This window comes from Cajanus cajan, chromosome 8, assembly GCF_000230855.2.
Source record: "Cajanus cajan strain Asha chromosome 8, NIPB_CcT2T_4, whole genome shotgun sequence".
Classification (NCBI taxonomy): domain Eukaryota; kingdom Viridiplantae; phylum Streptophyta; class Magnoliopsida; order Fabales; family Fabaceae; genus Cajanus; species Cajanus cajan.
Window position 1 is genome coordinate 29,826,105 of NC_138524.1, and position 27,966 is coordinate 29,854,070.

Sequence of the window (27,966 nt, forward strand, 5' to 3'; positions counted from 1 at the left end):
TTAAGACTAAGTTTGGATTATATGAATGGTTGGTAATGCCTTTTGGGCTTACTAATGCACCTAGCACATTCATGAGGCTAATGAATCATGCCCTTAGGGATTTCATTGGTAGGTTTGTAGTTGTTTATTTTGATGATATTCTAATCTATAGCCAAAGTCTAAGTGATCATGTGGATCACCTAAGACAAGTCCTACTTTGCATTGGTAGGTTTGTAGTTGTTTGCCAATGTAGACAAGTGCACTTTTTGTGTGGATAATGTTATATTTCTAGGGTTTGTGGTAAGCAAAAACAGGGTTCATGTGGACCCTGAGAAAATCAAAGCCATCCAAGAATGGCATATTCCTACTAATGTTAGTGAAGTTAGGAGCTTCCATGGTTTGGCAAGCTTTTATAGAAGATTTGTTCCTAACTTCTCTACATTAGCTTCACCTCTCAATGAGTTGGTGAAGAAGGATGTGGTCTTTTTGTGGCAAGAAAAACATAACTTAGCTTTTCAAGAGCATAAGCAAAAACTCACTCAAGCACCTGTTCTAGCTCTCCCCGATTTTAGCAAAACCTTGGAGCTAGAATGTGATGCTTCAGGTCTTGGCATAGGAGCTGTGTTGTTACAAGGTGGCCATTCCATAGCCTATTTCAGTGAAAAATTTCATGGGGCTGCCTTGAACTACCCCACCTATGACAAGGAGTTATATGCTTTAGTTCGTACCCTTCAAACTTGGGAACATTACCTTGTGACCAAGGAATTTGTTATTCATAGTGATCATGAATCACTTAAATATTTGAAGGGTCTGTAACAACCCAGTTTTTATTTTACTTTTTATTTATTTATTTTAATTAAGGGTATTTTGGTAATTTTATAAAGGTTTAGGGGTGATTTAGTAGCTTGGAACGGGCCGTTCCAAACTACCAAAATGTATGTGATTTAGTAGCTTGGAACGGGCTATTCCAGAATTGGAACGGGCCGTTCCAAATAACAAAATTGTATGTGAATTAATAGCCCAGAACGGGTCGTTCTCAAGTTGGAACGAGCCGTTCCGGACTATTAAAGACTGCTTTGAACTTTAAGTGGGAACGAGCTATGGCAGTTGTGAGTAATAAATGCACACCAGAACAGGCCGTTCTGGTTTGAGAACGGGCCGTTCTGGGTGTGATTTTTACCCATGTTTTTATGGTCCAGAACGGGCCGTTCTGAATTTGGAACGGGCCGTTCTGGCGAAGCCTGAAGCCTATAAATTGAGCTCTCTGCCACTCCCAAAAAGCACACCTCTCATTTTCTGATTTCTTTTCTTCTGCTCTCTCTTCTTTTCTCTCTACTTTCTGCTTTAGACCGAGGGGAACCCAGCGAGGGAGATCAACCAGATCTTGTGTAGGTTCAGCTTCTACATATCCAGGTACGGGGGAAAAGGGAATTATTTATATGTAGAGTTACATAAGAGAATTGGGTAGAAGAAGAACCCTTAGGATTATGAGCAATTTTATAATTATTTCTGTTTGGAGAATTATTGGTCTTATTTGATTCTGTATGAATTTAGGATTATGAATATATGATTTATTTATAAAAATGATGCTCTGGGAGAGAGAACGAAATTATAGAAAAGTGCATGTAGGCTAGGTTTTGGAAAAATTGGAATATTTCTGTTTGAGAAATTGATGATCCCATTAGATTCTGTATGTGTTGAGGATTAGAAATACATATTTAATTTGTAAGAATGATGATCTGAGAGGGAGAACGAAACTGTAGAAAAGTGCCTATGAGTTAGGTTTTGGAATAATTGGGGTTTTTACTGTTTATGTTAAAATTATATTAGATTGATAATTCTATTGATTATTATATTAATTTATGAATGTTATTATTATGTTAATTGATAAAATTGATGACTTAGATATGAATTGCTTGAGATGTATTAAACCCATTATTTTGGACTTATATGATGCGTGTATGGAATTGAACTATGAGATGTTGTGTGGAATGTGAATGAGATGTGATTGTGGTTCTTCACACCTATGACCAGGGGTGAGCACGGCCCGAGATTGTTACATGAGTATCGTGACATTGGTTAACATGTCAGGGGTGAGCACGGCCCTAGGTTAGGGGTAACGTGACCCTGGCACAGTGTTATATCAGGGGTGAGCACGGCTCCGGATTGTTACGTGGGTATCGTGACCTTGGTTAACATGTTAGGGGTGAGCACGCCCTAGGATAGGGATAACGTGACCTTGGCACAGTGTTATATGAGGGGTGAGCACGGCCTGAGATTTTTAAATGGGTAGCGTGACCTTGGCATAGTGTGAAGTGCAAGATTTGTGATGATTGGTGTGATTGAGAATTATGACGTGATGACAATGCATGATTGATTGAAATACGATATGTTGAAATATTTAGGAATATAGATAATATGTTGCGTTTTCTTATGTGCTATATATATAGATGTTTTCTTTTCTCACCGAGCGATTTGTGGATATTTTAGGTGAGGAAGATCTGGTTACGAGTAGCATCTAGAATGATAACAGTGGAATTATGGGTATGCTCTGATATTGTGACATCGGGGCAGAGGATTTTTAGGACATAGATTTTTATATGGATTTGGAATTGTAATTATTATTTTTGAAAATAATTTGTAAACTCCTGCGTTTCATTTTTATTATTGTGGTTATTGAAGAATAAATTTGAAGATTCTCGTGTGAACCCTTTTACCAAAATTGAAATATTTATTTGTAGGTTTTCATTATTACAATATATGTGTTGGGGTAGTAAGGGTGTCACATTTAGTGGTATCAGAGCCTGGTTGATCCAATCGGCCGTGAGTTATGAGTCTACTATGCTTGTTTGGTAAATAATTTATGGAACGAATTGATTGTGGAATTTGTTGATATGTTAGTGTTATGATTGATTAAGTTTGTTGTTTACTTATAATATAATTGTTAACTTTTCTGGTGATCAGAAAAGTAATGGCAGGAGGTAGGAACGATCGTGCAATCGCTGATGCTTTACAAGCGATGGCTCAGGCTCTTGGTAATATGAACCAACAACCAGAGATAGATTGGTTGGAGAGATTCCAACAAAATAATCCGCCAAGCTTCCGTGGGGGTTATAATCCTGATGGAGCTACTGACTGGATTTTTGAAGTTGAAAAGATATTCCAAGCTATGGGATGTCCTTTGATACAAAAGGTGACTTTGGCTGCCTTCATGCTTTCTGGAGAGGCTGGCATCTGGTGGCAAGGTGCTTTACAAAGAATGATAGCTGCAGGTACCCAAGTGAACTGGGAGAATTTCAAGTGGTTATTCTTGGAGAAATACTTTCCTCAAGATGTGAGACATAAGAAACAGGTGGAATTCCTTGAATTGAAGCAAGGAGAGGATTCTGTGGCTGAGTATGTGACTAAGTTTGAAGACTTGGTCAGATTTTGTCCTATATATGATGGTGTGGGCAATGAGGAGGACAAATGTGTGAAGTTTGTGAGTGGTCTTCGCCCTGAGATTAAACAAGTTTTCAATTATCAAGGGATCACTCACTATCATGAATTGGTAAATAAGTGTCGAGTATATGATAAGGACAACCGTGCTAGGGTAACTCATTATAAGAGTGGAGGACCCATGAGGAATAATAAGTTTGGTTCATCTTATAAGAGTAAACCTTACACCAAGTCTGCTGGGGACTCAAGTTCTAAGGTGAATAATCAAGGTTCTGTGCAACAAAGGAGCCAAGTTCCCACGGCTAGCCAAACTTCTAGAGGGGGAAGTGTGGGTTTTGTTCCACACAACAACTGCTACAACTGTGGGAAGCCAGGTCATAGGGCATATGAATGTCCGTTGCCCAGAGTAATAACGTGCTTCAAATGTCAAGAGAAGGGACACAGAGCTCGTGATTGCCCCAAGAACAAGACAACAGAGGTTGGAGGGAGTACTAGCAAACCTCGAGCGATAGGAAGGGTGTTTGCCTTGAGTGGTGCTGAAGCTTCACAATCCAATGACTTAATCCAGTGTATGTGCTTCATCAATGGAACTCATCTAATTGTTTCGTATGACTCTGGTGCGACTCACTCTTTTATATCACATGCGTGTGTGTCCAAATTAAAATTACCTGTTTCTTCCTTGTCTTTTGAATTAATAGTAGAGACACCAACTAGTGGTTCAGTGTCTACTTCTGATGTCTATTTAAAATGTCCTTTGATTATTGAGGGTAGAGATTTCATGTTTGACTTAATTTGTTTGCCTCTAAGTCAGCTAGATGTTATTCTGGGTATGGATTGGTTATCTTCCAATCATGTCCTTTTGAATTGTGCTGATAAATCTATTGTTTTTGGTGATCCTGTTGAAAAAGTGAGTAAGGATTATTTGACTACCAACCAAGTTAAGGTATCTTTGCAAGAGGATGCCCAAGTGTACATGTTGTTAGCTTCTTTGAATTCTGAGAGTAATATTTTGGTGAATGAACTGCCTGTTGTGTGTGACTTTTCGGATGTCTTCTTTGATGATATGTCTAGCTTACCGCCTAGAAGAGAAGTAGAATTTTCCATAGACTTAGTACCAGGAACAGAACCTATTTCTATTGCACCATATAGGATGTCACCCGTAGAGTTAGTGGAACTTAAGAAACAAATAGAAGACTTGTTGGAGAAAGGGTTTGTGAGGCCTAGTGTATCACCTTGGGGAGCACCCGTACTCTTAGTCAAGAAGAAGGATGGTAGCATGAGGTTGTGTGTAGATTATCGCCAATTGAATAAGGTGACTATTAAGAATAAATATCCATTGCCTAAGATAGATGATCTTATGGACCAGTTGGTGGGTGCTTGTGTATTTAGTAAAATTGATCTTAGATCGGGGTACCATCAGATTAGAGTTAAGGGTGAGGATGTACCTAAGACAACATTTAGGACTCGTTATGGACACTATGAGTATCTAGTAATGCCTTTTGGTGTGACGAATGCTCCTACAATTTTTATGGATTACATGAACCGAATTTTTCATCCGTACTTGGATAAATTTGTAGTTGTCTTCATAGATGACATACTAGTTTATTCCAAGACTAAAGAGGAACATGAGGAACACTTAAAGGTAGTACTTCAAACCCTCAGGGAGAGACAACTTTATGCCAAGTTGTCTAAGTGTGACTTTTGGCTAGAGGAGGTGAGTTTCTTTGGACATGTGATTTCAAGTGGGGGTATAGCTGTAGATCCATTTAAAGTTGAGGCTGTACTTAAATGGGAGACACCTAAGTCAATTTGTGAGATTAGGAGCTTCCTTGGATTGGCTGGATATTATAGAAGATTCATAGAGGGATTCTCTAAGTTAGCATTACCCTTGACAAGTTTAACTAAGAAAGGAGTTGCGTTTGTATAGGATAGTAAATGTGAGAATAGTTTCCGAGCCCTTAAGGAGAAGTTGACTAGTGCACCTGTTTTAGTGTTGCCTGACCTTAGTAAGACTTTTGTGGTTTATTGTAACGCTTCTAAGATGGGTTTGGGTGGAGTGTGAATGTAAGAAGGAAAGGTCATATCTTATGCTTCTAGGCAATTAAAAATACATGAGAAGAATTATCCCACCCATGATCTTGAATTAGCAACTGTGGTATTCACACTTAAGATTTGGAGACATTATTTGTATTGTTCAAAATTTGAGGTGTTTAGTGATCATAAGAGTCTTAGGTATTTATTTGACCAAAAGGAATTAAATATGAGGCAAAGGAGATGGTTAGAGTTCCTTAAGGACTATGATTTTGATCTTAGTTATCATCCGGGCAAAGCCAATGTGGTGGTTGATGCTTTAAGTAGGAAATCTTTGCATTTGTCTTCTCTTATGATTAGGGATATGGACCTTTTGGCTCAATTTAGAGACTTGAGTTTGACTTGTGAGGTGACCCCTAGTAGTGTGAGACTAGGTATGACTCGGGTGACTAGTGAGTTGTTGAGGGAAATTGGAGAAGCACAGTTAGTGGATTCATTTCTAGAGGCTAGATGTGATGCTATAGGACAAGGTATTGGAGGAGAATTTACCTTGGGTGTAGATGGAGTGTTAAGATTTAAAGACCGAGTGTGCGTGCCTAGTGACCCTACACTTAGACGTTTGATCCTAGAGGAAGGTCATAGGAGCAAGCTTAGTTTTCACCCAGGGGCAACTAAGATGTATCAAGACCTTAGGAAGATATTTTGGTGGCCTAGGATGAAGAAAGATATAGCTGAATTTGTGAGTGCCTATTTAGTGTGTCAGAAGGCTAAGATAGAACATCAGAAACCTTCAGGACTACTTCAGCCTTTGAGTATACCTGAGTGGAAGTGGGATAGCATTTCTATGGATTTTGTAGTTGTTTTGCCTAGGACTAGGAGAGGGCATGATTCCATTTGGGTTATAGTTGATAGGTTGACTAAGAGTGCACATTTCTTACCTATTAACATTAGGTATTCTTTAGAGAGATTGGCTAGACTGTATATTGATGAGATTGTGAGATTGCATGGGATACCATCTAGCATAGTTTCAGACAGAGACCCTAGATTCACCTCTAGGTTTTGGGAGAGCCTACAACGAGCTTTGGGGACCCAACTTAGACTTAGTTCAGCTTACCACCCTCAAACTGATGGTCAGATTGAGAGGACTATTCAATCTTTAGAGGATTTTCTTAGAGCCTGTGTGTTAGACCAAAGGGGTAGTTGGGATAGTCTTTTACCTTTGATAGAGTTTACCTATAATAATAGTTACCACTCTAGTATAGGTATGGCACCTTATGAAGCCTTGTATGGTAGGAGATGTAGGACCCCTTTGTGTTGGTGCGAGCCTGGTGATAATGTTATCTTAGGACCTGAGATTGTGCAACAAACCACTGATAAGGTTAGATTGATACAAGAGAGTGAGGACAGCTCAGAGTAGACAGAAAAGTTATGCTGACAGGAGAAGGAAGGACTTGGAATTTCAAGAAGGTGACCATGTGTTTTTGAAAGTCACTCTGTGGACTGGGGTTGGCAGGGCATTGAAATCCAGAAAACTTACTCCTCGATTTATTGGTCCTTTCCAAATTCTAAAAAGAGTCGGTAGTGTTGCCTACCAAATTGCTTTGCCTCCTAATATGTCAAATCTCCATGATGTTTTCCACATTTCCCAACTTCGAAAATACATCCATGATCATTCGCATGTGATTGAGTCGGATCATCTTGAGGTTAAGGAGAACCTAACTGTGGAAGCTACCTCGGTGAGAGTCGAGGATCGAATGGTGAAGCAACTTAGGGGAAAGGAAATTCCTTTGGTGAAAGTTATTTGGGGAGAAGCTACACCTGAAAGTGCTACTTGGGAGTTAGAGGAGAAGATGAAAGCGTCATATTCATTTTTATTTGCTTCAGGTAATTTCAAGGACGAAATTTCTAAAAGGAGGGGAGAATTGTAACACCCCAGTTTTTATTTCACTTTTTATTTATTTATTTTAATTAAGGGTATTTTGGTAATTTTATAAAGGTTTAGGGGTGATTTAGTAGCCTGGAACGGGCTGTTCCGGAATTGGAACGGGCCGTTCCAAACTACCAAAATGTATGTGATTTAGTAGCTTGGAACGGGCTGTTCCAGAATTGTAACGGGCCGTTCCGGACTATTAAAGACTGCTTTGAACTTTAAGTGGGAACGAGCTATGGTAGTTGTGAGTAATAAATGCACACCAGAATCGGCCGTTCTGGTTTGAGAACGGGCCGTTCTGGGTGTGATTTTTACCCATGTTTTTATGGACCATAACGGGCCGTTCCGAATTTAGAATGGGCCGTTCCGGCGAAGCCTGAAGCCTATAAATTGAGCTCTCTGCCACTCCCAAAAAGCACACCTCTCATTTTCTGATTTCTTTTCTTCTGCTCTCTCTTCTTTTCTCTCTACTTTCTGCTTTAGACCGAGGGGAACCCAGCGAGGGAGATCAACAAAATCTTGTGTAGGTTCAGCTTCTACATATCCAGGTACGGGGGAAAAAGGAATTATTTATATGTAGAGTTACATAAGAGAATTGGGTAGAAGAAGAACCCTTAGGATTATGAGCAATTTTATAATTATTTATGTCTGGAGAATTATTGGTCTTATTTGATTCTGTATGAATTTAGGATTATGAATGTATGATTTATTTGTAAAAATAATGCTTTGGGAGAGAGAACGAAATTATAGAAAAGTGCCTGTAGGCTAGGTTTTGGAAAAATTGGAATATTTCTGTTTGAGAAATTGATGATCCCATTAGATTTTGTATGTGTTGAGGATTATAAATACATATTTAATTTGTAAGAATGATGATCTGAGAGGGAGAACGAAACTGTAGAAAAGTGCATGTGAGTTAGGTTTTGGAATAATTGGGGATTTTACTGTTTATGTTAAAATTATATTAAATTGATAATTTTATTGATTATTATATTAATTTATGAATGTTATTATTATGTTAATTGATAAAATTGATGACTTAGATATGAATTGCTTGAGATGTATGAAACCCATTATTTTGGACTTATCTGATGCGTGTGGAATGCGAATGAGATGTGATTGTGGTTTTTCACACCTATGACCAGGGGTGAGCACGGCCCGAGATTGTTACATGAGTATCGTGACATTGGTTAACATGTCAGGGGTGAGCACGGCCCTAGGTTAGGGGTAACGTGACCCTGGCACAGTGTTATATCAGGGGTGAGCACGGCTCCGGATTGTTACGTGGGTATCGTGACCTTGGTTAACATGTCAGGGGTGAGCACGGCCCTGGGATAGGGATAACGTGACCTTGGCACAGTGTTATATCAGGGGTGAGCACGGCCTGAGATTATTAAATGGGTAGCGTGACCTTGGCATAGTGTGAAGTGCAAGATTTGTGATGATTGGTGTGATTGAGAATTATGACGTGATGACAATGCATGATTGATTGAAATACGATATGTTGAAATATTTAGGAATATAGATAATATGTTGTGTTTTCTTATGTGCTATATATATATATATGTTTTCTTTTCTCACCGTGCGATTTATAGATATTTTAGGTGAGGAAGATTCGGTTACGAGTAGCATCTAGAATGCTAATAGTGGAATTATGGGTATGCTCTGATATTGTGACATCGGGGCAAAGGATTTTTAGGACATAGATTTTTATATGGATTTAGAATTGTAATTATTATTTTTGAAAATAATTTGTAAACTCCTGCGTTTCATTTTTATTATTGTGGTTATTGAAGAATAAATTTGAAGATTCTCGTGTGAACCCTTTTACCAAAATTGAAAATTTTATTTGTAAGTTTTCATTATTACAATATATATGTTGGGGTAATAAGGGTGTCACAGGGTCAACATAAGTTAAATAAGAGGCATGCAAAATGGGTTGAGTACCTTGAGCAATTTCCTTATGTCATCAAATATAAGAAAGGCTCTACAAATGTAGTAGCTGATGCTTTGTCAAGAAGACATGTGTTGTTGAACATCCTAGGTTCTCAAATACTAGGGTTTGATGACATCAAGGAATTATATGAGATAGACCTTGATTTTGCTAACTTTTATTCTTTATGTATTCAAAAACCTTATCAAGGGTACTATATTTTTTAGGGGTATATTTTTAAAGAAAATAAACTTTGTGTACCCCAAGGATCTATTAGGAAACTCTTGGTAAAGGAGAGCCATGAGGGTGGGCTCATGGGGCATTTTGGAATTGAGAAGACTCTTTCCCTTTTGAGAGAGAAATTCTTTTGGCCTCATATGAAAAGAAATGTTCAAAGATTTTGTAGTAGTTGCATAGCTTGTTTACAAGCTAAGTCTACCGTAAAACCTCATGGACTATACACCCCCTTGCCAATATCCAATGCTCCTTGGGTAGACATTTCCATGGATTTCATCCTTGGTTTGCCTAGGACCCAAAGAGGAAAGGATTCCATCTTTATGGTTGTGGACCATTTTAGTAAAATGGCACATTTTATTCCATGCCACAAAATGGATGATGCAAGTAGTATTGCTAAGTTATTCTTTCAAGAAATAGTGAGACTCCATGGGTTACCTAAAACTATAGTCTCAGATAGAGATGTTAATCCTTAGCCATTTTTGGAAAACTTTATAGGCAAGGCTAGGAACTAAACTTCTATTTTCTACCACATGTCATCCCCAAACTGATGGGCAAACTGAGGTAGTTAATAGGTCTCTAGGGACTATGTTGAGGGCAATCCTCAAAGGCAACAAAAAGTCATGGGATGACTATCTCCCTCATGTGGAGTTTTCCTATAATAGAGTGGTCCACAAAACCACTAACATGTCTCCTTTTGAGATTGTTTATGGATTCAATCCTCTCACTCCTTTGGATTTATTGCCTCTTCTAGATGTTGCTTCCTTTATTCATAAAGAAGGCACATCTAGGGCTGAATTTGTTAAAAAATTGCATGAGAGGGTTAGAAGTCATATTCAATCCCAAACTGAAAAATACCAAAAATACAATAATAAGGGTAAAAAGGAGGTTGTCTTCAAGGAAGGTGACTGGGTTTGGTTGCACCTTATGAAGGATAGGTTTCCTTCCAAAAGAAAGTCCAAGCTTAGTCCTAGAGGAGATGGACCCTTTCAAATCCTTAGAAAAATAAATAATAATGCCTATGTCCTAGATCTCCCTTCTGAATATGGTGTTAGTCCTAGTTTTAATGTTTCTGATTTATCTCTCTTTACAGGACTTGCTACCCAAGAGGAGGATGCTCTGGATTTGAGGACAAATCCTCTTCAAGAGGGAGGGGATGATGGACGAGGCCCATGAAAGAGGATCCAAGAGGAGTGGGCCCAAGCTCAAGGAAAGCCCATCACATTATTTAGTTGGGCTTTGACTCAAGCCCAAGTAGAATAAGAGTAGTGTAGGGTTGGGCCTTAGGGCCTTGTATTTCTTTTAGGCCTTGTATTTCCAGCCATTTAGATTAGGATTTTCATTTGATGGTCATTTGAATTTAGGGTTTATTTAAGGTTGCATGTGTATTTGCATTAGAATGTAATTAGCTTTACATTTGATATGCATTTCGGCCATGTGCAACACATGCACATGGTGTGACCGAAATGCAACTCAAATGGAAGCTAAATTACATTCCAAATGAGGTGCACATGGTGTGGTTCCGGGTTTGGCTCCAAAATTTGAATTTTGAATTCAAATTTTGGGCGCCTAAGGTTAAGTAAACCATACCATGGTTTCACTTAACCTTAGGCTAACCCATGGTTCCTTTAACCTAATTTTTCCCTATAAATTCAAAGTGGCCGAGAATTGTAATTACTTTTGGAATATATACATGAGATTTCTCTCTTCGAATTTTCTCCTCTCCGAAAGTCACTCACACAACCTACCTCTACCCTCCTTGAGCTCCTCTCTGCCTTATACTTCTTCCGGATTTAGCTTGAGCAAGCATAGGTCACATTGTTGCTTCTTGGAGTTTCTCTCCTTGCCATTCTTCCAAGGAACCGAGAAGCATTGAAGGTGTTCTTGAGGATTCACAAGTGGAACCTCATCACAAGGAAAAACAACACAACAAAAGGGAGTGAGAAACATCACACTCTGGCTCACAGTGTATAAATATACGCCGGATAGCCAAACACAAACAAAACAGGTATAACATAGATAAATTAATAAGGGAGAGTGAGAAAATTGTTGGGTAGCAGGATTGGTCCCCAATCCCTTACCTGATGCATGCTTCTAGGAACAGACAAAATATCAATGTTTTTTATTTTGCTTTCTAAATGTTCCGTTGTGTTCCTTGTGTGATGTTGAGTGTAAAGATGTGTTTAATTTCAAAAATAGATAAGTTTTGATATGAATTAGAGTGTTTTGTGAGTTCTTGAGAGAACCTTATGAGAAACAGGCAAAATGTTAATGTTTTCTGTTTTACTTTCTGATTGTTCTGTTGTGTTCCTTATTGAATGAGATGTATGAATATGTGATTAATTTTGAAAATAAATAAGTTTTGATATGAATTAGAATGCTCTGTTGGTTGTTGTGGGAAACCCTATGAAGTAAAATTAGGAATATGATCTTGGATGATTTTGAGGCAATATATGTAAAATTGATGATGGCTTCATGTTTTGAATAATTGCTTGGTATGATTTATGTACTATTTTGATGTATATGACTACGAGAAGTTTCTTGTATGAGACTATGTGAATATGACGTGAGAATGTGAAAGGTGAACATATGATTTGTGATATGATATTGTGAAATAATGTGACATGAGATATGATGAGACGTGAAAACACTACTACAAAAACACTGTTTAACATCACCATATTTACATCGGTTCTAGTAGAACCGATGTAAATCATAAACGCGGTGGTAAACTTGTAAATAAATAAAAAATATAAACATATTTACATCGATTAGGAGGAGAAACGATGTAAATATAAGAAATTATACATCCGTTTTATGATTAACCGATGTAGAAATGGAATCCGAATGTTGTTCTACATCGGTTTCACTTAAGACCGATGTAGAAGTGAGACCCTAATATTCTCGTGCCCAACCCTGCGAAGGCACACCCTTTCACTCATTAGCAACCTTTGCCCAGCCGCCGCGAGCACACTCATCAGCAACGCACCCAGCTGTCGCGAGCAATGACGGAGAGCGAACTTCGTTTCTCATTCCCACGCCCACCATTTCACACTCTCCTTCTCCTTTCAGATGTTCTGCAATTGATTATCCCATCTCTTCCTTTTCCTCAGGTATGTTCTGTCTCTCTCTCTCTCTTTTCCTAACCCAATCATGTCACTAATATTAGGGTTTTCTCTCTTTACCAAAGTGTTCAAGAGATTTACCTTGAAATCCAACATTGTTAAGGTATGTGTTTTTAATTTACTCCTGTACTACTAAATTTGGTTCAGTGAACTTAACCTTGTTGTTGGAGGAACATCGTTGTTCACATCACTCAATACTCACATTAGAATGGCTTCTTGTGTGGATTGTTACTTGACTGGAATTTTCTTTTGGGGGATATTTTATTTGTAATTTGAATTTTGAGTGATGCTAAGCCTAATGGTTCGAGTCTGTAAAGAAAATGCTCTTTATTTGTTTCATCTAGAAATCTATTGGCGCACCTATGGATTGGTGTTGGTGAGCATATTAAATGTGATCATGTTTTTGGTTTAACTCTCCTTTCCTGTTTCAATTTATATGTTCTTTACCTTTGTTTACTTTAATATTCTGTATTTACGACAAAGAGAAACAGAATTTGTGCAATTGCGGCTAGTGTTTTCGAGGATATGTGATTTTCATTTATAGTTCAAATTCTCATACAGATTTGATAAGGGCATCTCCAATGGAAGCAACTCATTTGAGTTGCTTCATGCATTGAAAAATGAAAAAAGTGGTCCCAAGTGTGCCATGTCAGTATTAAGCAACTCAAACACAAATTTACTCCAATGGTAAGAAACTTTAAGAAATTCAACTTTTAGAATTTTTTTTCTAATCATTTATGAACCAATTTTAAATTTTTATTAAAAAGGGTAATTGCACTACTATGAAAGAAAATAAATTACGAGAAAAAATATACAATAAGTAGATATTAAAAACAAAATAAAATAATAATAAATGCATAGACATTATACGAAATTAATTTTCATCATTATTATTTCCAAAACGTTCCCAAATATGTTTAATAAGATTTGCTTGAAATCTAGTAAGGAACGGTTGCTTGAGGAAGCAACTCTCTCTCTTCTTCAAGCAACTCATGTTGCCACGTCAGAGTCCTCCAATGGTAAGAAATCGGGACTTGAGTTGCTTCATGGAACAAGCAACTCCCATTGGAGTTGCTCTAAGATCCAGTGAATATAGCAGCAGGTAAGGAAATAGAGTAGCTGGAATTTTTGAATTGTTGTTGGAGAGTTTTTAATGCCGGGGAGCATTTCATACAATTGGTAGTGAGTAAGTCATACAAGTGAGCTTGACACCACAACATAACCTAAAACCTTAAGGCATTAGGTAGGTGGGTCTTTCTCACTTATATATTACTCAACATGCCCAACTCTAACCAATGTGGGACTTCACTTCACACTTGAACTCCAACACTCCCCCTCAAGTGTGAATCCCTTCCACATGGTCACACTCCTCCTCAAGCAGAAGCTTTTTTTCTTTCGTCCACGAGTATTTAATGGTGGCCTTACTTGCACTATCGTTGCACTTCAACAACACACGTCCTCCACACCTCTAGGGAGACTTTCAGTACAAGGGATGATCATACTCTTGGATCTCCTGCCAATTCCATTCAGGATCCCACTCTTAGATCCAACTAATACTCGTCTGAGCCGATCACCAGTCACTTGGTCGAACCATCGGCTCTGATACCAATGTTGGAGAGTTTTTAACGCCGGGGAGCATTTCACACAATGGGTAGTGAGTAAGTCATACAAGTGAGCTTGACACCACAACATAACCTAAAACCTTAAGGCATTAGGTAGGTGGGTCTTTCTCACTTATATATTACTCAACATGCCCAACTCTAACCAATGTGGGACTTCACTTCACACTTGAACTCCAACACTCCCCCTCAAGTGTGAATTCCACATGGTCACACTCCTCCTCAAGCAGAAGCTTTTTTTCTTTCGTCCACGAGTATTTAATGGTGGGCTTACTTGCACTATTGTTGCACTTCAACGACACACGTCCTCCACACCTCTAGGGAGACTTTCAGTACAAGGGATGATCATACTCTTGGATCTCCTCTTGGATCTCCTGCCAATTCCATTCAGGATCCCACTCTTAGATCCAACCAATACTCGTCTGAGCCGATCACCAGTCACTTGGTCGAACCATCGGCTCTGATACCAATGTTGGAGAGTTTTTAACGCCAGGAAGCATTTCACACAATGGGTAGTGAGTAAGTCATACAAGTGAGCTTGACACCACAACATAACCTAAAACCTTAAGGCATTAGGTAGGTGGGTCTTTCTCACTTATATATTACTCAACATGCCCAACTCTAACCAATGTGGGACTTCACTTCACACTTGAACTCCAACAATTGTAACAGTTAACTTGGGAAATTTGGATGGCAAGGATTAGAGTTGAATGAGAAATTTTCAATTATTTAACAATAAATACTATTCGGTGATGAAGCCAAAAAATGTTCCTAAATATGTTTGTGAAGGATGAAGGTAGTGAGTTGGCAATAGGTGGAGGGTGTGAATAGGGCAGTTCCTATCCATTTGCTGTGCTGCGCTGTGAATAAGTTGGTCGGTCGCTTTGCTTTGCAATCATCTGTCTTTGTCACTCAAGCATTGAAAAGAAATTAATATTATTAGACATGAATCCTCCCATATTCTTAACTATCATAATATAATCAGCCATGTTTTTCTCGCTGTTGACATGCACAAAGTAGTACCATTTTTTTCATGGGATATTTCCACTATTCTCTCTCTGTGTACTTGAACATGTCACTGTCCTTCTTCTTCTTAAAAACTGTGTGCTACAAACTCCCTATGCAGAAGAACATGTTCATAGGGAAAAGCTAGAAGAGGGAGTTTCAGTTTCTAGATTCTAGCTTGTAGATTCTATTCAAGAAGTTACAAAAGAAAAATTTCTTTTACCTTAACTCAGGTGTTCTTTTTTGCTATATTGTACTCATCACACTGACTTGTTATAATTGTAACACAAGAAACTGGGGTTCTTTTTTCTTACCTGAAAATGATTTTTTTTGTTCATTTTAATTAGTTCTTCGACCAGTCAAAGTGAATACGTTCATAGGAATATATCAATCACTTCTTAGTTTTGAATTTGTGTGTCTGTGTTTATGTTTATGTGGTAGAATCTTCTCGATTTAATACTTAGAACAACTTTCTAACTGACTCTCTCAAAAATTTCCCAATTTGTCTTATGGAATTGTCTGCATATGTCCATGTAAGTATAACTCAGGTTGTTTGGTTCATGCAAAGAATAATTTTGATTTCATGAGTATTCTGTTATAGAATTGTTGATATAGGTATATCCTATTGTAGCTTCCTTGTTGTATAAGCCGGAGTATATTGGGTTAATCCAGTGTTCCTTCTTGGAATGTTTGATTAGAATACATACATAGATATTCAAAGGAGTGGCTACACCACTATATGTATGCTAATTCTACCATGATCGAATGCAAAATATATTGTTTGTATATACATTTTACTTGGCATGCCATTGTTTGAAGTGAATTGGTTCAATTTATACTGTGTTTTTATTTTGATCAATTTTTATCTTTTCCCAGCATGAATGCATTGAACTATTTATTTTATTATCATTATTCTTTCTTTTTCAATAATTTTTTTTATGAATTAAATTAATTTCAACTTGATTTCTAACAAGGATCAAACATTTTGGGCAGGCCACCCCTTTACTTCTTACTATAGCTGTTATCGAGCTTAGTGACATTGCATTTGCAGTAGGTTTTCTCATCTATCTATTTCATGTGAAATTTCTAGTTAATTTGGCATTGGAATGTTGACTCAATAAATTAGGACAAAATTTAGTTACATTACCTACTTAGAACTTTTTTCTAATCAATATTAGAGTTTTATTTCGATAACATGGATTTATATTTAATGCAGAAATCTATAATATATATTTTTGCATATTATTAAGATGAAACTTTAATTCTGATTAAAGCAGTACCAATAGTACTAAGTTTTATCTTTTTTAACAAGGTAAAATGAATTAATGCAGACGAGGACTTGGTTCTTCTGCATCTTGTTTGAGAGAAAGTAGTAATTGCTTCTTGTTGTTGTTACTTGTCACAATTTCAGGACCTGAACTCAACATTGGTGAAGAGTAGAGGACTTTCCTCTGGTGATGTGGTTGCGGAATTCAAGTATAACAACAAAGTTGTTAATGTCAAAGTTGATACTGAATCAAATGTATTTATTTACCTCTTTATCTTCTTTTCATAAATTTGAAAATATAATATTTTCGGCTTTTGTTAGTAATTGAATATTGTTCTTTAGGTGTCGACCACATTCACTGTCTCTGATGTTGTGCCATCTGCGAAAACCATTGTTTCGATACGTCTACCTGATTACAGTTCTGGCAAGGTACTAAGAATGTTGTCTCTTGTGATATAAGATTGGAGTGAAATTTGTTATGTTAGACTTGTAATAGTTATGTGTTTTTGATGTAGTTTGAGGTTCAGTATCTTCATGATCATGTGGCTTTTACTGTTGGTGTTGGTTTAAACCGTTCCCCTGCTGTTGATTTTTCTGGGACTATGGGTACACCCAGCATTGCCTTTGGAGCAGAAACCAGCTACTCCACAAGTGTTGGCAAGTTTACGAAATACAATGCTGGTGTGTGCTTGAAAATCTCGGGCGCTTTTGAAACAAAGGATTTGGACAAGAATCCCAAGTTTGGTTTCTCACTCTTGCTCAAACCTTAATAGATTCATGAATAGAGGTCATCTATTAAGTATATTGTCATACCTTCCTTCAATTAAGTTGAATTGAATGATAAAATGAAAGTTGAGGAAATTGATATAGATTGTTGATGTATGTTTTTTTCCTTCTTATTATGTTCAAATGCTTGATTGGAGAGCTTCAGATTAGAAAGGAATTGTTACTAGGAATGAATCTAAATTTTTTATTGTTAGAAAAGAATGGCACAATTCAAGAGGGGGGTGAATTGAATTCAATGACCCTTTAAAAATTATCAGAGTACTTGGATCTTTATTTCAAATAAAAACTTTTCTAAGTCAGAATTTTCAAATGAAGCACTTCTCAAGACTTGTTATGATAATATGAATGCAATACACTAACTTGATTACAACATTATGAGGTTCACTAATAATGATCAATTACAGATTTAAACCATCAAGAATTACATACACTTGCTAATCAAATTTTATCTTCCTTAAAGCTCAACCAAGAAATTGCAAAACAAGAGATAAGGTTGAAGAAGATTGCACAAGTCTTTTATACTGGTTCAGCCACTCCACATGTGACCTACATCCAGTCCTTAATCACCACCTGATTAAGATTTTTCCACTATCTTTAAGCAAGAAGGTTTACAAGCAAACACACATGCATATACTTCACTACTAAAAGATAATCACTTTCTTGACCCCAAGAAAGCACCCCTTGTAGATCCCACTACAAGAACCTTAATCACTTGAGAAACTCTTCTCAAGATTTTCCACAAAGATTCACAAAGAAACAAACATGAAACGAATTCACCTGGAATTCTTGAACAATTCTTTGTCTTTCTCTTTCAAGGATATGATGATGATGATGATTTTCACAAGAACTTTCACAAATGTTTTTCTTCTTGGATTTTCACAAAGAAACCTCTCCAAGATGTCACACAGACTCTCTAAACGTTTTTAGAAGTTGATTATCAGTTCTTACTCGAAGTTATGAAGTTTCAAAATAGTTCAAGTCTATTTATAAAAGTTCAAACCCAGATAATCGATTATTTTAAAGAATAATCGATTATTTTGTTCTTCAGATTTCTGGAAATCAACCAAGAACAATTTAATCGATTATTTAGCTGGATAATCGATTATTCCAGAGAGTTGTTCCAGGAATAATCGATTATTTTGGCAAATAATCGATTATTACAGCAAGGCATTCCACTTAGCCCATTTGCTGAAATAATCGATTATATTTAACAATAATCGATTATTTTGAGTCAGTTCTTAAAACTTCATTTTAAGTCTCAAAATAATTTTCCAATGTTCTCAACTCATCATCATCTACTCCCTACTTGATTTTAGACAAGATTTGCTTAATGCACAAAGCACACATACAAGTATACACTAATATAAAAAATCATCTCCTAAGTTCTATTACATAGCCATTCTCCAACACATTTTTCTTGACTCTTCCTTGACTTTGTTTTTGTGTCCAATGTTGTTGTTGTACACTTGTGATCTCCAATTTGTTCCTCTCATGTTGTGATCATCAAAACTCTTAAAGCTTCCAATTCTCCTAAGCTCAACAATCTCCCCCTTTTTGATGATGACAACCTATGGATAATGATCTCAGCCCATAATGCATTGTGCCTCCTTATTGTGTGATGAACCAAAACTGTGATGAACCACAACCTGCACATAACACACACACACAAGCACAATACCTGAAAAAACAACAACTAAACACACACCATATACCATTTCATATACCATTTCTCCCCCTTTGGCATTATCAAAAACAAAGTAAGCCAAGGTTAACAATTACAGCCATGTTTAACAAAACTCAGATCAAATCATTTGTGCATCAGAAAACCTTAATTCAGATCAACTTAAGCTAGGCAAAAATATGCATCACTTCAAAAAAACAGAGTATGATAATTTTGAACCAAAACAGATGCTCACAAATCAATATATATGCTCACCAAATCAGAGCATTGTGTAACAGCATCCCAAATCAACCTTTGGAATCAGAATTGAACCAACACATTAACCAACAAACTTTAAATTCATCAAATTTAAATTGTTCAGCATCAAAAACAATAAAAGTGTTCAGAAATTAAAATCATTACATCCCAAAACAGAATTTAAACTCCTAATTTGAACTTAAAATCTAAACAAAATAACAAAAACTGAAATCACTCCTCATCATCCGGAATCCCAAGTTGTGTCTTGATAATTCTGACTTCATGATCTAAGTCATCAAATCTGTCCAGAAGTCCAGAATACATAGCTTCATGTTTCCGTGACATCTCCATTAAAGCATCCATCTTGTTGATCATAACCTGCTCAAATGGTGAGAAGGGTTTCAGTTCTGGCTCAGCTTCTCCAGGCTCAGCTTCCACCTGTGGTGGCTGATCCTCATCATGAGAAGGCACACCGTCCTCATCTGTAGCTGGCTCCGGGGTAGGAGGAACATCTCCTTTAAAAACCCACTTATCCTCTTGTTTGAGCATCCCCATATGATGCAAAGAGGATTTCTCAATTTTGTTTGAGGCATGTAAAACAATCTTCCTTTCACCTGTTAAGTCTACACCAGCAATCTCAAAAATTTTTGACAAAAGCAAAGCATAAGGAATTGGACCGTCTTCCTTTCTCCTTGCCTTCCAAATACAGTCATTCACAACCGCCACCCAATCAATCTTAATTTTCTTCTTAATTACATGCATTAACAAAATGTCATCCCTAGACATCTGAGCATGGTTGTGCAACCTAGGTTTTATCATCCAGGCAATAATGAAGGAAATCAAGCGAGAGTTCTTTTTCATACCTCCCGCCAAGAACTTTTCATAATTGGTGTTGGATGGGTTCCGTTGACAATCCCGGAATGTGATCAGTTCCTCAAAGTCACCAAAGTTGAATGGCTGGGGTTTCTCTGCTCCAGTTCCGCTCAGACCCGCAGCAGCTCTCAAAGTTGGTCCATCTAACTTGATCAACTTGCCTTTCACCACGGATTGCATAACTCCTCCATTTGTGGTGGCAAAACAGAGGAATAACCGGATGAGCTCCGGATAATAGGGTCCGTCCATCTCAAGAAACGCCTTCAACTCTTGGTACTCCAGGAGGGTTGGAAAGCTAAACCCCTCATTCTTGAACCAATCAAGCTTTAGGGTCTTCGGAGGGATAATTCTCCGACCGGCATACCATTCGAAATAGTATTCCTGGGCTTTCTCATCAGCGAACCACTTCGAGATTAGTTGCTCCGAGGGAAGAGGGCGCTTGCTCCCCCTGACTTCAAGCTTCTTGGGTCTCTTGGAGGAAGAAGCCATTGTTGGGTCTTGGAGAAAGATGAAGAAGAAGAGGGATTTGAGAGGTTTTGAGAGAGCTAGGGTTTGGAGGGTTTGGGGAAAATGAGAGAATGAGAGAAAATAGAGTTTGTGTGGTGTTTTAAGGCCCTTTGCACGTTCTGGGTATGGAGAAAATGGGTGGTTTTAAGGTTTGGCGCGGAGTTAACCGTTTTAGGAAAATTTAAAACAAACCGCCCAAATAATCGATTATTTATGCAAATAATCGATCAGTAAACTCAGTTTAAACCATTTTCTGATATGGATAATCGATTATTTTAAGGATAATCGATTATTACAGAGGGTTCATTTTCTTTATACTCCCCAGATAATCGATTATTTACAGAATAATCGATTATTCTAGTGGCCTTTCAGATTCTACTTCTCAGATAATCGATTATTTCCCAAGATAATCGATTATTACAGTGACTCTTGAGTTCCTTCTTACCAGATAATCGATTATTGCCCAAATAATCGATTATTTCATAGACTTTTAAAATTCTTCATGCTCCAGATAATCGATTATTTCCCAATATAATCGATTATTTCCATAAATCACTTAAGATAATCGATTATATCTTAAGATAATCGATTATTCCAGTGAAGATTTGCTTCTTTGAAAATTTTAACTTCTCAAATTTCACAAAGTTTTGTATGCCACTTTCAAATATTATCTTCCACACATCTCTCACATTCATTCTTACAATATAATCAATTCAAATTTGATTCACAAATTATTCCCAACTCAATTCTCAATTGATTGAACCTCTCTCTAGGTAGAGGTTTTGTGAAAATATCAGCTAATTGTTTGCTTGTCTCCACAAACTCCACAACACAATCATTCTTTTGAACATGATCTCTCAAAAAGTGGTGTCTTATCTCAATGTGCTTAGTCCTAGAGTGCAAAATTGGATTCTTAGTCAGATTTATTGCACTTGTGTTATCACACCTCAAAGGAATTTTGTTCAACTCAACTCCATAGTCTCTTAATTGTTGCTTCATCCAAAGAATTTGAGCACAACAACTTCCAGCTACAATATACTCAGCCTCAGCTGTACTTAAAGCAACACAAGCTTGCTTTTTGCTATGCCATGAAACAAGTGCACTACCCAACAAGTGACAAGTTCCACTTGTGCTCTTTCTATCTAGCTTACACCCAGCATAGTCTGAATCTGAGTAGCCAATCAGACTCAATGAAACTCCTTTTGGATACCACAAACCAACATTAGTTGTACCTTTCAAATACTTAAGGATTCTCTTTACACCTTTCATATGAGATTCTTTAGGATTTGCTTGAAATCTTGCACATAGGCACACAGCAAACATTATATCAGGCCTACTTGCTGTCAAGTATAAGAGTGATCCTATGATACCTCTATATTTTGAATTATCAACAGCAATTCCTTTCTCATCTAAGTCAAGATTGCAATTGTTTGATATTGGTGTGGCAGCCTCCTTACACCCTTCCATACCAAACTTTTTCAAAAGTTCATTACAATACTTACTTTGACTAATGAAAGTCCCATCATGCATTTGTTTGATTTGTAATCCCAAAAAGAAGGTAAGTTCTCCCATCATTGACATCTCAAATTCTCCTTGCATTGTTTTAGCAAACTTTTTACAAAGAGAGGAATTTGTAGATCCAAACACAATATCTTACACATATATTTGCATATACATTGTATCATTTTTAAATCTCTTAACAAACAATGTATTGTCCACCTTTCCTCTTTCATAATCATTTTCAATTAGAAATTTGCTCAACCTATCATACCAAGATCTAGGAGCTTGCTTCAAGCCATAGAGTGCCTTTTTGAGCTTGTACACATGATTAGGATTTTTGAAATCCACAAATCCAGGTGGCTGTTCCACATACACTTCCTCTTGTATCAGCCCATTGAGGAAAGCACTTTTTACATCCATTTGATAAAGCTTGAAATTCTTAATTGATGAATAAGCAAGAAGTAGTCTAATAGCTTCAATCCTTGCTACAGGGGCAAAAGTCTCATCATAGTCAATTCCTTCTTCTTGATTATATCCCTTAGCCACTAATCTTGCCTTATTTCTAAGAATTATTCCAGACTCATCAAGCTTATTTCTGAAAACCCATTTGGTTCCAATAATTGGATAATCTTTTGGTAATGGCACTAAATCCCACACTTCATTTCTTTCAAACTGATTTAGTTCCTCTTGCATAGCCATTAACCAATGTTCATCTTTAAGTGCTTCATCAATGTTCTTAGGTTCAACTTGTGAAACAAATGCCATAGTGTTGCAAATATTTTTGATAGCACTCCTAGTAGTAACTCCCTTACCAATATTTCCAATTATGTTATCCATTGATAAGTCTCTAGAAGTCTTCCACTCTTTTGGCAATTGTTCACATGTTCCCTTTACTTTCTCATGTGATTCACTCTCCAATAGGGGTTGATCAAGCAATTCATTTAAATCTTCAATTTCAGTTTGCCTAGTCTCTTGCTTATTTGATTCATCAAATACTACATGAACAGATTCCTCTACCACTAAAGTTCTCTTATTGTAAATTCTATAAGACTTACTATTTGTAGAGTATCCTAGAAATATTGCTTCATCAGCCTTTGCATCAAACTTCCCAAGTTGTTCTTTCCCATTGTTCAGCACATAACACTTGCAACCAAACACTCTAAAATAGGAAATGTTAGGCTTCTTTCCTTTATAGATTTCATAGGGTGTTTTCTTTAAAATAGGCCGAATTAGAACTCTATTTAACACATGACAAGTTGTGTTAATAGCATCAGCCCAAAAGTATTTTGGTAGGTTTGTTTCATTTAACATTGTTCTTGCAAGTTCTTCTAAGGACCTATTTTTCCTCTCAACAACTCCATTTTGTTGAGGTGTCCTAGGTGCTGAGAAATTATGGTTTATACCATGTTCCTCACAGAATTTTTGAAACATGATGTTTTGGAATTCACCTCCATGATCACTTCTTATAGAGGTGATGTTTGAACACTTCTCATTTTGAACAAGCTTAGCAAATTTTCTAAAGGCAGTGAAAGCATCATTTTTATTTGCAAGAAACATAACCCATGTATATCTTGAGTAGTCATCTACAATTACTAAGCCATAGTAGTTTCCACCTAAGCTCATTGTTCTTGATGGACCAAACAAATCCATGTGAATTAATTGCAAAGGTCTAGATGTTGAAATCTGATTTTTGCTTTTAAAACTAGCCTTCACTTGCTTGCCCTTTTGACAAGCATCACATAATTTGTCTTTTCCAAACTTGAGTTTAGGTAGACCAACCACCAATTCTTTCCTACTCAATTTATTCAAGTGATCCATGTGAATGTGTGCAGCTCTCCTATGCCAAAGCCATGTGCTTTCTTCTTGAGTTATTAGACATTTAGTGTTTGACATTGATATAGAATGCTCTAAGTCTAGCATATATATGTTGTCAATCCTTTTTCCTATGAATCTGATTTCATTACTCTTCTTATCACAAATCAAGCAACATGTGTTATCAAATTCAATTTTAAAGCCTTTATCACTCAATTGACTAATACTCAGCAAATTATGTTTCAAGCCATCAACAAGCAATACATTTTCAATCAATGTTTGAGAGGAGGAATTACCAATATTGCCATGACCAAGAATTTTGCCTTTATTGTTGTCACCATAGGTAACATACCCTTCATTCTTCAATTTCAGATTTGAGAATTTGGAGGGATCTCCAGTCATGTGTCTTGAGCAGCCACTATCAAGATACCACAGCAAATTTTTGGCCCTCAAGCATTCCTACAAAATAAATTCAGAGGATAAATTTAGGTACCCATGTGGAGGGTCCTTGTTGGTTAGTTCTCAGCCTTTGGCTCTTCTCAACCCAAATCATTTTTCCACTTGGAACTCCATATTTTCTTGAATAGCAGTTCCTAATTGTATGACCCCTTTTACAACAATAAAAACAAGTTGCTTGTCTAGAAAAGTTACTTTTGAGTTTTCTAAAATTTTGACTTTTCACAAAAGCTACTTTCCTAGACTCAAATGGTATGCTTGTACTTGGATTAAAGCCAAGTCCACTCCTATCAAAAGTGTTTCTTTGTTTTCCCAAAAGAATATTCAAATTTGCATTTCCTTTTGTGAACCTTGCAAGTGTGGATTTCAAATCAGCATTTTCTTTTTCAAAAACCTTGCAATGTTCACAAACATCTTTTAAGGAATGAGCTTCACTAAAGTTAAACATAGTTTGAAGATCATCATGCTCATGCTTCAAATCTTCAAATTTTTGTGCAGCTTTAATTAAAGCATTTTCATACCATTTCAGCTTGTTTTTCAATTTTAAATTTGAGGCACCTAATTTGACAGCCTCTTCATGAATTTGAATGAAAGCTTCTTGAAGTTGGTCATAATCAGGATTTGATTCAAGGTCTGAGTCACTTACTATTGTGTCTTGTGCAGTTCCAGCCATCAAACACAAATTGTTTTCCTCACTTTCAGATTCTCCACTTGTTGTGCTTGAGTCATTGTCTTCCCAAGCAATATAGGCTCTTTTTCCTTTTGCATTTTTCTTAAACTTCTTCTCCTCTTGTTGCTTCTTTAAGATATTTGGACACTCAGCTTTCATGTGTCCCGGCTTTCCGCATTCAAAGCAATTGAAGGAGGATGTGCTTGCTTCCTCTTTCTTGTTTGGCTTTTTGTTGAACTTGTAGGGAGAGTTTCTCTTTCTTCTTATAAACTTTCTGAATTTCTTCACTAGCAGGTTGAAATTTTCGGTTTCGGAATCATCGGAGCTTGTATCTTCACATACCTCTTTTCCTTTGGCAGATTTTAAGGCCTTCAATGACACTCCTTTGCCTTTCTTGTCTTGCTGCTCATGTTCATCAAATATGTGCAGCTTTTGTTCATGCTCCCTTAATTTCCCAAAGAGAGTAGCTAATGTTAAGGAGGTCAAGTCCTTTGATTCTTCAATGGCTGTCACCTTTGCTTGCCATGTTCTGTCCAAGCATTGCAGCACTTTTAAATTGAGCTCTTCCTTCTCAAATTTCCTGCCAAGGTCAACAAGGTGATTTATCAAGTGTGTAAATCTCTTTTGAAAGTCAGAAATAGATTCACCATTTTGCATTCTAAAAAGTTCATATTCTCTAATGAGAGTATGCTTTCTTGATCTCTTTACATCACTTGTCCCTTCATGAGTGACTTGCAAAGTGTCCCACATTTCTTTAGCAGATAAGCATTGTGAAATTCTGAAAAATTCATCAATAGACAATGCAGATGTTATGATGTTTTTGGCTCTTTTGTCATGTTGGGCTCTTCTCTTTTCCTCATCACTCCACTCACTCCAATGTTTTTCCTCAAGCTCACCATCATCATTCTTTTTCATAGGGATATAGGGTCCATTTTCTATAGCATCCCATACAGCAATGTCAATAGCTTCAATGAAAATTCTCATCCTAATTTTCCAATAGACATAGTTTTCACCATTGAAAACAAGAGGTCTATGTATGGACACACCCTCACCATATGGTAAATTGTTGTTGGCCATTTTTGAAATCTTGAATAACTCTCAAGAACCTTGCTCTAGATACCAATTGTTAGAAAAGAATGGCACAATTCAAGAGGGGGGGTGAATTGAATTCAATGACCCTTTAAAAATTATCAGAGTACTTGGATCTTTATTTCAAATAAAAACTTTTCTAAGTCAGAATTTTCAAATGAAGCACTTCTCAAGACTTGTTATGATAATATGAATGCAATACACTAACTTGATTACAACATTATGAGGTTCACTAATAATGATCAATTACAGATTTAAACCATCAAGAATTACATACACTTGCTAATCAAATTTTATCTTCCTTAAAGCTCAACCAAGAAATTGCAAAACAAGAGATAAGGTTGAAGAAGATTGCACAAGTCTTTTATACTGGTTCAGCCACTCCACATGTGACCTACATCCAGTCCTTAATCACCACCTGATTAAGATTTTTCCACTATCTTTAAGCAAGAAGGTTTACAAGCAAACACACATGCATATACTTCACTACTAAAAGATAATCACTTTCTTGACCCCAAGAAAGCACCCCTTGTAGATCCCACTACAAGAACCTTAATCACTTGAGGAACTCTTCTCAAGATTTTCCACAAAGATTCACAAAGAAACAAACATGAAACGAATTCACCTGGAATTCTTGAACAATTCTTTGTCTTTCTCTTTCAAGGATATGATGATGATGATGATTTTCACAAGAACTTTCACAAATGTTTTTCTTCTTGGATTTTCACAAAGAAACCTCTCCAAGATGTCACACAGACTCTCTAAACGTTTTTAGAAGTTGATTATCAGTTCTTACTCGAAGTTATGAAGTTTCAAAATAGTTCAAGTCTATTTATAAAAGTTCAAACCCAGATAATCGATTATTTTAAAGAATAATCGATTATTTTGTTCTTCAGATTTCTGGAAATCAACCAAGAACAATTTAATCGATTATTTAGCTGGATAATCGATTATTCCAGAGAGTTGTTCCAGGAATAATCGATTATTTTGGCAAATAATCGATTATTACAGCAAGGCATTCCACTTAGCCCATTTGCTGAAATAATCGATTATATTTAACAATAATCGATTATTTTGAGTCAGTTCTTAAAACTTCATTTTAAGTCTCAAAATAATTTTCCAATGTTCTCAACTCATCATCATCTACTCCCTACTTGATTTTAGACAAGATTTGCTTAATGCACAAAGCACACATACAAGTATACACTAATATAAAAATTCATCTCCTAAGTTCTATTACATAGCCATTCTCCAACACATTTTTCTTGACTCTTCCTTGACTTTGTTTTTGTGTCCAATGTTGTTGTTGTACACTTGTGATCTCCAATTTGTTCCTCTCATGTTGTGATCATCAAAACTCTTAAAGCTTCCAATTCTCCTAAGCTCAACATTTATGGCATCTGATTCAAAACTATATGTTTTGTAAAAAATTATGCAATATTTTATTGTCAGGATTTTATGAGTTTGTTTGTTAGCATGTTGACATTTCCGTGGTATGTTACATAATTCATACACACTTGACTGTGTATATTTGAAGAGTATCCCTTATTAGTCAAGACCAATGACATGCCCGGAACAGATAACATGTTTAAATTCTTTTGAAGAGGATTCTATTAGTCACTAGTCAGTAATTTGAATTTACAAAACAAATCAAGCATGCAAGCTACATCACCATCTCCCATCATTGTCTGGACAGTTTTATTGGTAAATGCACTCTCTTGTAGTCCAGAGACAATTATAAACATTTAGCATACATCTTGATTCTTGTAGCAGTTTGTGCATATTGAATTTCTGTGA

At 36.7% G+C, this 27,966-nt stretch overlaps 1 protein-coding gene across 1 annotated transcript; it reads left to right on the forward strand.

The window, feature by feature from the left end:
• Positions 1-3,598: 3,598 nt before the first annotated feature.
• LOC145950392 (uncharacterized) lies at positions 3,599-17,526 on the forward strand. Its single transcript, XM_083061480.1, has 7 exons — positions 3,599-3,986; positions 12,443-12,655; positions 12,733-12,770; positions 16,285-16,341; positions 16,703-16,813; positions 16,901-16,987; positions 17,074-17,526. Exons 1-7 carry the CDS (start codon positions 3,599-3,601, stop codon positions 17,326-17,328), a joined length of 1,149 nt encoding a protein of 382 aa, XP_082917606.1. The 3' UTR covers positions 17,329-17,526.
• Positions 17,527-27,966: the final 10,440 nt, after the last annotated feature.

What these genes read in the sequence shown, in the direction of transcription:
- LOC145950392 (XM_083061480.1), top strand. Translation starts at nt 3,599, where the DNA reads ATGAGGAATAATAAGTTTGGTTCATCTTATAAGAGTAAACCTTACACC. An exon ending in CATCTCTTCCTTTTCCTCAG is followed by an intron (nt 12,656 to 12,732) that starts GTATGTTCTGTC and finishes TCTTTACCAAAG; the next exon opens with TGTTCAAGAGATTTACCTTG. An exon ending in AAGTTGATACTGAATCAAAT is followed by an intron (nt 16,814 to 16,900) that starts GTATTTATTTAC and finishes ATTGTTCTTTAG; the next exon opens with GTGTCGACCACATTCACTGT.